The sequence below is a fragment of the Cololabis saira genome, chromosome 15, assembly GCF_033807715.1.
Source record: "Cololabis saira isolate AMF1-May2022 chromosome 15, fColSai1.1, whole genome shotgun sequence".
In the NCBI taxonomy this organism is placed as follows: domain Eukaryota; kingdom Metazoa; phylum Chordata; class Actinopteri; order Beloniformes; family Belonidae; genus Cololabis; species Cololabis saira.
The window spans coordinates 28,964,110-28,977,855 of record NC_084601.1 but is presented as its reverse complement, the minus strand read 5'-3'; the positions used below and the strand labels follow the sequence as shown (position 1 = coordinate 28,977,855).

The following is a 13,746-nucleotide window of genomic DNA, read 5'->3' as shown; positions in this document are numbered from 1 at the left end:
ATTTTCCGCACTATAAGGCGCACCGCATTATAAGGCGCACTAAATATATGGTAAAATACCGTACTATAGTGGCTGGGGTTGAGTTACGTATCTACCTGATGGAGCTGCGCTACAGGAAATGCTACAAAATCCTACAGCAAATGCAAAAAAAAAACAAGAAGAAAAGTACCATATGTCAAACTTTATTAACAAAATAAAAACCAGCTTTGCTCCGTCTCGTCAAAGTCGCCATTATGCGAGTCAGCGTCGCTGCTGTTGTCTTGAACGTCTGTGACTATTCTTGGCGTTTTTAGCGCCGTTACTTCCGCGACACCAACTACATTACCCACAATCCCCCTGACTACAGTAACAGACATTACTGTAATGATCATATATAAGGCGCACTGCATTATAAGGCGCACTGCCGGTTTTTGAGAAAATTAAGGGCTTTTAGGTGCGCCTTATAGTGCGGAAAATATGGAAAAAGGAAAAAGTGATAAAAATCTTAGTAATTAACTGACACCACTAGAGGGCTTAAGGAATTACGATCCGGCAGCAGGTCAAAATCGCTTCCCTTGCTTCTTTCTTAGGCACAGTCAGAGAGAGAACGAGGTGAGGAGGATCGTCGCTGTGTCGGCGGACGGGACGACCCTGACCCTGGACCAACCGCTCGCCTACGCCCACCTCGGGGTGTCGGTCACGCTGCCTGACGGCACCGTGTTCGAGGGCCGGGCCGAGGTGGGTCTCCTCACCAGGAACGTGGTGGTTCGAGGTTCCCAGCACCAGGAATGGAGCGACCAGATCCAGGCCTGCCCGGACGGCTTCAACACAGGTGCGTTGCTTTTCCATCTCTTCTGCTTTCTGGACTCGACCTCCGCGTTTTACCGAGCCGCCGCCGAGGCTAAATCAACATTCTTTTGTTTTTCTGACCGCTTCAGGTGAATTTGCCACCCAGACCTGTTTCCAGGGGCGGTTCGGGGAGGAGGTCGGCAGCGACCAGTTCGGAGGCTGCATCATGTTCCACGCACCCAGACCGGGCCAGAACCTGGCAGTGGGCCGGCTGGAATACGTGGAGGTAGGCTTGTCCCGATGAGGATTTTTTAGCTCCCGATCCAATCCCGATCGCTTGAGTTTGAGTATCTGCCGATCCCGATTTTTCCTGATCCGATCACTTTTTTTGGCTCCCGATACAATTCCGATACTTTTTCCGATCAGATACATTTTGGCAATGAATTAAGTAAAAAAAAAAGTTTCTTTTATTGTCCATTCTGTCTCAGTGCAGCAGCCTTGGTTGCAGCGATGTACTCATTGTATGTATTTTCATGCTTGGTCTTCAGGTGTGGAATAAGGTTTGTCGTATTGAACGAAGACCTGTTCGTTCCTCCACGCGAAATGTCCACCTGAAAAAACATTGCATTTGGCTTTTGGGCTGCCTTCGCTTTCAAGTTTATAGTGTTTCCACACTTCAGACATTGTCTCCATTTATCTGAAAGTAGGCTAGTGGTTGTTAGCTTTCTGTTAGCCACGGTTCTTTCCCCCTCCAGCACAAACGTCTCTCCCAGCCGCCGGTGCCACCCAAAAGCTATATCTTATAATAAACACACATCAACTGTCTGTATTGTTAAATACAGTTGTTAAAGGGGACCTATTATGAAAAACACGTTTTCTCTTGCTTTAACATATATAAAGTGGTCTCTCCTCAGCCTGCCAACTCAGAGAAGGAGGAAAGCAACCAAATTCTGCAGTGTCTGTACAGCCGCCCATCCAGTGTGATGTGGCTTCTACGAGCCGTTCAGATTCTGCTCCCGTCGTTACGTAACGACGGGCGCGATTTACAGAGGTTGGCCTCTGATGCGTGAAACCACGCCCACAACTAACTCTGGCCGGAACAACAACAAATCCGCCGGCTGGAGCTTCCGCCATTTTTTCATAGCAGTGTATCGTGTTGGCGTCTGTTCGAGCTAGACATGCGAATTGCTCTGTTGTTGGTTGTAATAACCAACACAAGCAATGCTTTGTGCCCTCCCCTGCTACGCGTGAAACAGGCAGCCAATCAGCACATGCCTCATTATCATAGCCTCCCCTCCCCTCAGAATCCCTCATAGATAAGGAGGTCAGAGAATGGGAAGATAAAGACATGGCTCAGAGGTTGAATTTCTAATTTATTTAATAAAGTATTATATGCCATAATAGGTCCCCTTTAAATACAATTATAAAACGATTTAATAATTCATATATATTAAAAACATTAATAACTAGGTATGTCCCGATACTTTTTTGACCGATACGGATCTTTTGAAAATGACCCGGAGGTGAAATGCTTCGAAGGAGATTCTCGCACTTATTTCCTACGCGACTCTTGATTGAAGATAACTTCGGTTGTGTTGGTGCGACAGGTTTTCCACGCGGGCCAGGCCTTCCGGCTGGGCCGTTACCCCATCCACTGGCATCTGATGGGCGACGTCAACTACAAGTCCTACGTCCGGGGCTGCGCCATCCATCAGACGTACAACAGGGCCGTAACAATCCACAACACCCACCGGCTGCTGGTGGAGCGCAACGTCATCTACGACATCATGGGCGGAGCCTTCTTCATCGAGGACGGCATCGAGACGGAGAACATCCTGCAGTACAACCTGGCCGTGTTCGTGAGGCAGAGCACCAGCCTGCTCAACGACGACGTCACGCCCGCCGCCTACTGGGTGACCAACCCCAACAACATCGTCCGCCACAACGCTGCGGCGGGGGGGACCCACTTTGGCTTCTGGTACCGGATGCACGAGCACCCGGACGGGCCGTCCTACGACCCGGACATCTGCCAGAAGAGGGTTCCCCTGGGCGAGTTCTCCAACAACACCGTTCACTCTCAGGGCTGGTTCGGGATCTGGATCTTCCAGGACTTCTTCCCGATGAAGAGCGGCGGCTGCAGATCCAGGACGCCGGAGCCGGCCGTCTTCGACTCGCTCACCGCCTGGAACTGCGAGAAGGGCGCCGAGTGGGTCAACGTGGGCGCCGTGCAGTTCAGCCGCTTCGTCATGGTCAACAACGAGAAAGCCGGCGTCGAGGCCAAGCGCATCATGCAGTGGGCTGTGAGCGGCTTCGGCGAGGAGGGCGGGGCCACGGTGTCCAACAGCACCATCGTGGGCCACGTGGACGAGCTGGGACTGGGAACCGACCAATGCACGCACCGCGGCGTCATTGCGCCTTTCGACGACGGCATGAGCGTCCTGAACACCAGATTCATCAACTTCGACCGTCCCGGCTGCGCGGCCATCGGAGTGACGGCGATAGACGGGACGTGCGTGGACCGGTGTGGCGGCTGGGCCGTCAGGTTCGGCGGCGTCCGGTACCTGAACTCCCCCAACAAGGCCGGGTTCAGGTGGGAGCACGAGGTCCAGCTGGTGGACATGGACGGCACCCTCACAGGTAGTTCCCCAAACTGTACTCTGCATCGAATCGGCACAGATTACTTTTGTAATACTGTATTTGACCCGGTCTTTGTACGTTTTGACCGTATAGAAACGTAATTCTTGCCATTTTAAGAATGAGATGTACCTGCTGTACTCTACTGCCCTTACTTTTTAACAACTTGTGCTTTTTATTATTTTACCTCTTTTCTTATCATTTTATTTGTTATTTACTTTTTAATTCTGTCTTGCCGCTTTTAATGTTGATGTGAATCACTTTGAATTACCTTGTTTTGAATTGTGCTATACAAATAAACTTGCCTTGCCTTGCATCATAAAACTACGGAATAGTATTAGGGCCAGGCAGGAGAAAAACAAAAATAATATTATTATATTATTAATAATATCATATATTTAGAGGAGGAAGATTTTTTCATTATGCACTTCGAGAAAAAAGTTGAAATGTCGAAAATAATGTTGAAGTACAATTTCGAGAAAAAAGGTGAAATGTTGAGAAAAAAGACATATTGATTTGAAACACATATCACACATATGCAGTTGCATAACTTCAGAAACGTACCCTTAACTTTACACTCCAAGGATGTAAGTTAGTTAGTTAGTTAGTTACGGCTGCTGCTGCTGCATAGCTGTCAGTTGTTCTCCTAATTGGATTTGATGGGCCACATTTCGACTTTTGTATTTCAACATTAATTTCGACATTTCGACTTTTTTCTCGAAGTGCACAATAAAAAAAAATCTTCCCCTCTCAAATATTTTTTCTCCTGCACGGGCCTGATAGTCTTCCGTATAAAACTGATGCATAAACTAGACATTTTTAAGAATTAATCCATTTGGCATCTTAATAACTGTAATTTTTAGGAAGCGTCGACCACAAGGTTGTGCCTATGAGCAACTTGCTGGACCCGGCTCACTGCTCCCAGAGGGATGAGTGGAGCGTGGGTTTCCCCGGCGCCGTGTGCGACCACACCGTCAACTTCCACCGTTTGGCATTCAACAATCCCACGCCATCCTCCCTGCAGGCCAAGGACGTCATCCTAACCAACTCCCACGGTACAACGAGCCTCCTCCTCATGCAGAAGCGGCAGCTCTGCTGCCATCTGCTGGTCATTTGCGGCAACTGCAGTAAATTTCCACAGCTCACTAGAAAGCATCAACATCAAACTATGTGTGCTCTACTTTGGTTTGTTTGGTCAAAAACAAATTTACTTAAAAATTTAATAATTTATTAGAAATGTATTTCTATAATTCTTATTATTTGTTTTTATTTCTATTAGTTATTAGAGTAAATTATTTTTTTAATTTCTAGTCTTGTAAACTTGCGCCAGAAAGGTTCAGTTTTACATTGAGAACATTAAAATTGTAGGTTTGATTAGTATAATATAATTTAGTTTAAAAACATGCAAAGAAAATACATATTTACAATTTTTAATTTGCTAATTATTTTTGTCGGACAAATTTTTTTTTTTTTTTTTCAAATTACTTTAAATGTTTTGGCCTAAACTTAAAAAAAATCTTGTCGGACAAAAATAATTGAATTAGAATTCTAAATCCATACACAAAATTAACTTCATTTAATCAAGGAAATATTTAACATATGGATCTGCAACCATTTTAATTCCTCTTGAGGAAACCTGATAGTCGTGTACGGAAGAGGATTAGGGCCACTGAAGAAAAAACTATTGAATTATGAGAAAAAAGTCAGAATTCTGAGATAAAAATATCTACATTATATATTAAAAATGCATATATATTCCTTAGGTTTTTACCAACTCGGTATTAACCATTAATATATATGCAGACAAAAAAAAAATTCTGATATTAAAGTCAGAATTCAGACTTTTTTTAAGAAATAAAAAATCCTCCCTAAATGTTTGTTTTAGGTTTCTGAAAAAAGTCAGAATTCTGACTTTTTTCTCAGAATGAAATGTTTTTTTTCTCAGTGGCCCTAATTTTCCGTAGTGCCGCTACTCGGCAAACAAAATGTTTTTAGTTCAGTTTGTGAAAAATGGTTTGCCTGGCTTGCTCTTTAAAACTTAAACAGTTATAAAGCATTACAAACTGTAAAAATAGGTTAAACGCACAGCAATGTTTTGTATTTTGTGTCTTTTAAATAAAATACTGCTATAATATTGCATCTTATCGTTATCATGACCTCAATATCGTGTATCGTACCGTATTGTGAAATTAGTGTATCGTTACACCCCTAGTTATTATGGAAATCCGGGTTGGTCCAGTTCTTCTTATCCAGCTGTTCTGTTGCTTTGCTGCCCCCTTGTGGTCAGACGCAAGAGTAGCTTCAAAACCTTTATTATATTTGTACATTTTTACATTTTTATAACTGAAACTCCATTCTGAAGTGTTAAAGTTTTCATGAACGGCGGTTTTCTCTGCGGTGTTTCATCAGGCAGCAGCGTGGTGCCGTACCTGAAGAAGAGGATGACCCATAAGTTCGGCTGGATGGCCCTGCTGCCGTCCAGACAGACGTACAACTGGTTCTTCCAGGACGCCGACCACGTCACCAACATCACCTACGACGCCAAATTCTACGGGTTCAAGGTAACAGGAGTGGGCGAGAGGGGGCGGCGCCGAGGGGCGGGCCTCGGATCAGCCTCCCGTTTGATTTGATTTGATTTGATTTGGATCCCCATTAGCTGATGTAGTTTACATCAACTACTCTTCCTGGGGTCCGATCAATAAAACAATAAAATAATATGATAAAAATATAAAATAAGAATACAGTACAGAAATACACTAACAAACATCACAAAAAGATTTACATAGACAACATACAGTCCATAAAAGTAACAACATTTAACAAATCAGCAAATTTAACGAACATCACAAAAAGATTTACATAGACAAAATACAGTCTATAATAATACCAGCCATTAGCAAATCAGCAAATTTAGCAATTCATTTAGCAAGCAAATAGCAGCAAAGCATAGTCTTAACATCCAATCAGATACAGAGGTGGGTAGTAACGAGTTACATTTACTCCGTTACACTTACTTGAGTAAGTTTGGGGAAATCTTGTACTTTTAGGAGTAGTTTTGAATCACTATACTTTTTACTTTTACTTGAGTAGATTTGTGAATGAGAAACTGTACTCTTACTCCGCTACATTAAGCTACATTGAGCTCGTTACTTTTCTTTTATCCCCTCCGCCTACGCGTCAATCATTGAAGGCTGATTTATGGTTCCGCGTTAGACCAACGCAGAGCCTACGGCGTAGGGTACGCGGAGACGCGCAACGTTCGTTGCGGCGGAGACGCGCAACGTTCGTTGCGCGTCTCCGCGTACCCTACGCCGGCAGCTACGCCGTCGATTTAACGCGGACCAATAAATCAGTTACTCAGTACTTGAGTAGTTTTTTCACCAAGTACTTTTTTACTTTTACTCAAGTAATTATTTGGATGACACCTTTTACTTGTACTTGAGTCATATTATTCTGAAGTAACAGTACTTTTACTTAAGTACAATTTTTGGCTACTCTACCCACCTCTGATCAGATATAGTTACATGTGATTTTGTGGGGAATCATCACACATATGCAGTGTCAAAAAAACACACTCAGATACAGCAAGACACACCGTAAATAAATAATTTATGGTTACACTACCTTTTGTGAGCTATGTATTTCTTCACTTGTTTTTTTAAACTGACCTTGCTCTGGGTTTTAAAAATGTAACCCGGAAGAGAATTCCATTCAGCAATAGCTCTGTAGAGCACTGTTTGTTGTCCGTTGACGCTTGTGTCTCCGTTCTCCCCCGATGCAGCCGGACCAGTACGTCCTCGTCAACCACAACCTCACCCAGAGTCCGGACCGGTTCCACGTCGTGGACGAGAGGAACGGGTCGGCGGCGCCGCTCAGCTTCAGCGGCAACAGGAACGGAGACTGGTTCTTCGACAACAGAACCAACGACCTCTTCTACATCAGTTAGTTCTGGAGTCACTCGGGTCGACGGCAGTTCTGTTGAATGTCGCTCTGATTTTTCATCGTCTCCAACATATCTGCACACACCCGGAACCAGTACTCGAGTTGTAAAAAAAAATCAGGGGGGATGGTGGATTTTATCATATGGGGACAGATAATGGCCCGGTTTCCCAGATCAGTTAAGTAGTTCTTAACAGCGAAAGACTTCTTTCAAACCATCTTAAGGAGCCTGTGAAAGAACTACTTAACTGTTAAGAACTACTTAACTGATCTGGGAAACCGGGCCAATTTGTGTTGAATACAAATAATATAATATATTACAAATAATAGCAGTGACCAAAACACCTGCAGAAATACTGCAGGAATGACATAGCAGCAGTTAAATGCAGCCTTCTGTAAGCTTTAAATATCCACTGGGCTTACATCAAATACATCAAAACACAACAATAAAAAACTGTTTTCTGAACTTATCAATATGACTCTGTCCTTCACAGGATAAGTGAAATGGATCACTGCAAAAACTCAAAACCTTAACAAGAATATTTGTCTAATTTCTAGTTAAAATGTCTCATTTTAGTAAAAAAAATCTCATTACACTTAAAACAAGACTCATCACTGGAAAAAACAATTTTCACCTGTTTCAAGTAGATTTTCACTTGAAATAAGTAGAAAAATCTGCCAGTGGAACAAGATTTTTTTTCTTGTATTGAGAAGATAAATCTTGTCCCACTGGCAGATTTTTCTACTTATTTCAAGTGAGAATTTACTTGAAACAGGTGAAAAATGTCAAATAAGTTATTTTTCTGGTGTTATTTTTCTGGTGATGACTCTAAATGTTGAAATAGCAGTAAAATCACATTCATTGATGAAATGACATAAGGGATGGAAAGGGGGGATGGCAATTTTACAGGGGGGATGATTTTGACCGTTTTTATTTCAGGGGGGGATGCCATCCCCCCTCATCCCCCCTCAACTCGAGTACGGCCCGGAACCCAGATCCAGAACCCAGATCCAGCTCGGATCACTAAAGTTCTACTCCGGTCGACCTCGGTGAGAACAGAACACCAGATGACCCGATCGGAACCGTCCTCTGACTTCTGGGCCGGAAGAAGCTGAGCTGGGTTCAAGAAACACCTCAAAACGCTCGTTTCTAAGAAAAGTAGAAGAAGATTTTGTTTATATTAGTTTTCTAGTCAAGGCATTGTTTCCACACCCCTGGCACTCAACGTTTAGATTCAGGAATGTTTCTGAGTGTCTGTTTCTGCAGGTTCTGCTCGCTGGAAATGGGCCGTTGATCACGATGTTTCTGTTCCTGCAGTTTCGGGGAAGGACAGTGAGCGGCGCCGCCGTGACAGCGTGGACCGGTCCATGACCGACGTCGCCACCGACTTCGCCGTCTACCGATGTTTCTATCAGGACTGCATCCCTCCTCCTCCGGCCACGCTGGCGCCCTTACCGGGCGGGCGGCCCGACGGGTTCATGTAGGCAGACCCAGAACCACTCAGAACCACCAGACCTCAGAGCTATCCATGTGGACGGTTCTTGTGTTCTTGATGCCACAACATCCTCTGTTTGCTTTGTTTTTCTCCAGTTTGTGGTCCGACGAGTCGTTCTGGACGAGTTCGGCTGAAAACAACTTCGCCGTGCCAAAGGAGGGCGCTGATGTGGTCATCCCCTCCGGTAAGAAGAACTGTACATGAACCAGATGGATAGAATTTTCTTAGGGGGCTTTCACACCTGTCCCGTTTGGAGCAGTTGTTCCGGAACAGGGAGCGCTTCCCCCTAAAGATCGGTTTGTTTGGTATATGTGAACACAGCAATCGTGCTCGGATGCTGCACAAAACAAGCGAGCCGAGATTGGACGAGGTGGTCTCGGCTCGCTTCCATTCCAGACCTGGAGCTGTGCGTTTTTTAAATTTGAAGTGAGAACATAATCGACACAGCAACCGACAGAACTCCATTCATTGTGTATGTGCTACCACGGCGCAAGGAGAAGAGTCGCCTCCACCACCTTCTCTCCTATTGGACACAACTTTCTCTCTTCTCCCTTCTCTTCTATTGGATGTGCCAAGATGTCGTCCCAGCGCGGCACAGTGAAATTAAAAAATGTTCAATTCGGGCAGGGTTTGCGCAGCGCAAACGCCGTGGCAGGCGTCCTCTCGCCCGCCGCTGAGCTCGGCTGCAGAGCGGTCCGCTCTTGCGCCGGTAGCACATGAATGAATGGGATCGTGGCGGCGGTCTGCGCTTTGCGCCCTGTGAAAGGGATAACCATTCTTGTTTATCCCGGGGTGCGGAAGAGGAAACTCCTTCCTCGTTCATTTCTGACCAATGAGAGAACTGTTGGTTCGCGCATGGCATTTTTTAACAGCTTTGAACTGCTACAGACGGTTGTCTTGTGAACACAAACGCCACAAACGAGAAACGAAACAACTGTATCGATTTAGCCCCTGAATGGGAACAAAACAAACGGGCCACAGGTCTGAAAGCACCCTTAAAAACCTGCAGCTCTGTTACCCCTTTTCCACCAAACCGGTTCCAGGGCTGGTTCTGGTTCTGGTTCTGGGCCAGTGCTGAGTTTGGAAACAGGCTTTCTGTTTCCACTGACAAAGAACTGGCTCCGGGCCAGAAGAACTGGTTCCAAGGTAGCACCAAGGTGGTCCAGAACCAGCCCTACAACCGGTTTGGTGGAAAAGGGGTATTAGACGCTAGCAGGTCCAAATGAAATACCACTTTTGACCACACGGGGGCCACAGATCTGCTGTTAAGATGAAAGGATCCAGTGATAGTGCTGTACTAATGACTGGGTCCGGTCCGGTCCGGCGGTTTGACCAGCGAGAAGTGATCCTCGTTTGGCCTTACACCGGAAGCTGATTGGTTTTGTGCCATCATTGTGCCATCATTGTGCCCCTGTGTGATCAGAGGTGGCATTGCTTTTTTTATTACGAGGTGAGGGACAGTAGAATAGGAATCAATGACACATTTACATTAAGTAAGTATAAGTATAATTTACAATATATAGATATTGACACCATAAAAATATTATGGGTTGAGAGGAAGATTTACAGTCCACCTCCAAGGATGTTTGTCTTAATTTATGGACCAAAACATTCCACAATTCAATAATAATACCACTAATACTAATACTAATAATAATAATAATTATTATTATTATTATTATTATTATTAGTAGTAGTAGTAGTAGTAGTAGTAGTAGTAGTAGTATTATGAATAAGTTATTCATAATAATAGTAATAATTTTTAATAACATTTTATTTCATTTATTTGGTATTTAAGCCCCTCCTTGAACCGCCACCTTACTGTGGTGGAGGGGTTTGTGTGCCCGAGTGATCCTAGGAGCTATGTTGTCGGGGGCACTTTCGCCCCTGGTAGGGACTCCCATGGCAAACAGGTCCGGGGTGACGGGCCAGACTAAGAGCGGTTCACAAGCCTTACATGATGACAAATAAACCAAGGACCGTTACGTCGCCCGGATCGGCGTCACCGGGGCCCCGCCCTGGAGCCAGGCCTGGGGTCGGGGCTCGTAGGCGAGCGCCTGGTGGCCGGGTCTTTGCCCGTGGGACCCGGCCGGGCTCAGCCCGAAACGGCGACGCGGGTCCGCCTTCCAGTAGGCCCACCACCCGCAGGAAGGACCATGGCAGGCCGGTGCATTGTGGGCTGGGTAGCAGTCGTGGCGGGGTGCCTCGACGACCCAATCCCTGGACATCAACCCTCACAGTGGGGACATGGAATGTCACCTCGCTGGGGGGGAAGGAGCCGGAGCTTGTGCGTGAGGTTGAGAGATACCGGCTAGAGATAGTCGGGCTCACCTCCACACATAGCTTGGGCTCTGGAACCCAGCTCCTTGAAGGGGGCTGGACCCTCCACTACTCTGGAGTTGCCCAGGGTGAGAGGCGGCGGGCTGGTGTGGGCTTGGTTATAGCCCCCCAGCTCAGCCGCCATGTGTTGGAGTTCACCCCGGTGAACGAGAGGGTCGCTTCCCTGCGCCTTCGGGTCGGGGATAGGTCTCTCACTGTTGTTTGTGCCTACGGGCCGAACAGCAGTGCGGAGTACCCGGCCTTCTTGGAGTCCCTGGGAGGAGTACTTGATAGTGCTCCAACTGGGGACTCCATTGTTCTACTGGGGGACTTCAACGCTCACGTGGGCAATGACAGTGATACCTGGAGAGGCGTGATTGGGAGGAACGGCCTCCCCGATCTGAACCCGAGTGGTGTTTTGTTGTTGGACTTCTGTGCGAGTCACAGTTTGTCCATCACGAACACCATGTTCAGGCATAAGGGTGTCCATCAGTGCACATGGCACCAGGACACCCTAGGCCGGAGGTCAATGATCGACTTTGTTGTCGTTTCATCTGGCCTTCGGCCGCATGTCTTGGACACTCGGGTGAAGAGAGGGGCTGAGCTGTCAACTGATCACCACCTGGTGGTGAGTTGGATGCGCTGGCGGAGGAGGAGGTTGGACAGACCGGGCAGACCCAAACGGATTGTGAGGGTCTGTTGGGAACGTCTGGCTGAGCCCTCTGTCAGGGACATCTTCAACTCTCACCTCCGGGAGAGCTTCTCTCGGATCCCGGGGGAGGCGGGGGACATCGAGTCCGAGTGGACCATGTTCTCTGCCTCCATTGTCAACGCGGCGGCTCGAAGCTGTGGACGCAAGGTCTCCGGTGCCTGTCGTGGCGGCAATCCTAGAACCCGGTGGTGGACACCGGAAGTACAGGATGCCGTCAGACTGAAGAAGGAGTCCTACCGGGCTATGTTGGCCGGTGGGACTCCTGACGCAGTAGATAGGTACCGGCAGGCCAAGCGGGCCGCGGCTCGGGCAGTCTTGGAGGCAAAAACTCGGGTCTGGGAGGAGTTCGGGGAGGCCATGGAGGAGGACTTTCGGTCGGCCTCGAGGAAATTCTGGAGGACCGTTCGGCGCCTCAGAAGGGGGAAGCAGTACTCTGCCGGCACCATTTATGGTGCTGGTGGGGAGCTGTTGACCTCGACTGGGGACATTGTCGGACGGTGGAAGGAATACTTTGAGGATCTCCTTAACCCGACTGACATGCCTTCCACTGAGGAAGCAGAGGGTTGGGGCTCGGAGGCGTGCTCATCCATCACCCAAGCCGAGGTCACCGAGGTGGTTCGTAAGCTCCTCGGTGGCCGGGCACCGGGGGTGGATGAGATTCGCCCTGAGTACCTCAAGTCTCTGGATGTCGTAGGGCTGTCTTGGCTGACACGCCTGTGCGACATTGCATGGAGGAAGGGGACAGTACCGCTGGGGTGGCAAACCGGGGTGGTGGTCCCTCTGTTCAAAAAGGGGGACCGGAGAGTGTGTTCCAACTACAGGGGGATCACACTTCTCAGCCTCCCGGGGAAAGTCTACGCCAGGGTACTGGAGAGGAGATTACGGCCGATAGTCGAACCTCGGATTCAGGAGGAACAATGCGGTTTTCGTCCCGGTCGTGGAACACTGGACCAGCTCTATACCCTCCGCAGGGTGCTCGAGGGTTCATGGGAATTTGCCCAACCAGTCTACATGTGTTTTGTGGATCTGGAGAAGGCATTTGACCGTGTCCCTCGTGCCATTCTGTGGGGGGTGCTGAGTGAGTATGGAGTCCGGGGCCCTCTACTAAGGGCTGTCCGGTCTCTGTATGATCGAAGCAGGAGTCTGGTTCGCATTGCCGGCAGTAAGTCAGACTTGTTCCCGGTGCATGTTGGACTCCGGCAGGGCTGCCCTTTGTCACCGGTCCTGTTCATAATTTTTATGGACAGGATTTCTAGGCGCAGCCAGGGGCCGGAGGGGATCCGGTTTGGGAACCTCAGGATTTCATCTCTGCTTTTTGCAGATGATGTTGTCCTGTTGGCTTCATCAGACCAGGACCTCCAGCATGTGCTGGGGCGGTTTGCGGCCGAGTGCGACGCGGCAGGGATGAGAATCAGCACCTCCAAGACCGAGGCCATGGTTCTCGACCGGAAAAGGGTGGCATGCCTTCTCCGGGTGGGTGGAGAAGTCCTGCCTCAGGTGGAGGAGTTCAAGTATCTCGGGATCTTGTTCACGAGTGAGGGAACAATGGAGCGTGAGATTGACAGGCGGATCGGTGCAGCGTCCGCAGTAATGCGGTCGATGTACTGGACCGTCGTGGTAAAGAGGGAGCTGAGTCGAAAGGCGAAGCTCTCGATTTACCGGTCAATCTACGCCCCTACCCTCACCTATGGTCATGAACTTTGGGTAGTGACCGAAAGGACAAGATCGCGGATACAAGCGGCCGAGATGAGTTTCCTCCGCAGGGTGGCTGGACGCTCCCTTAGAGATAGGGTGAGGAGTTCGGTCACCCGGGAGGAGCTCGGAGTCGAGCCGCTACTCCTCCACATTGAGAGGAGTCAGCTGAGGTGGCTTGGGCAT

General features: G+C 47.9%; 1 protein-coding gene across 1 annotated transcript in view; it reads left to right on the top strand.

Moving 5' to 3' along the window:
- Positions 1–13,746, top strand: part of LOC133460824 (fibrocystin-L-like) — a 91,278-nt gene that overhangs the window by 60,417 nt on the left and 17,115 nt on the right. Inside the window, exons 46-53 of the mRNA XM_061741588.1 lie at positions 570–811; positions 918–1,054; positions 2,376–3,405; positions 4,266–4,457; positions 5,812–5,963; positions 7,184–7,343; positions 8,660–8,822; positions 8,933–9,021. Coding sequence (XP_061597572.1) covers positions 570–811; positions 918–1,054; positions 2,376–3,405; positions 4,266–4,457; positions 5,812–5,963; positions 7,184–7,343; positions 8,660–8,822; positions 8,933–9,021 — 2,165 coding nt within the window. The remainder of the gene's footprint in view (positions 1–569; positions 812–917; positions 1,055–2,375; positions 3,406–4,265; positions 4,458–5,811; positions 5,964–7,183; positions 7,344–8,659; positions 8,823–8,932; positions 9,022–13,746) is intronic.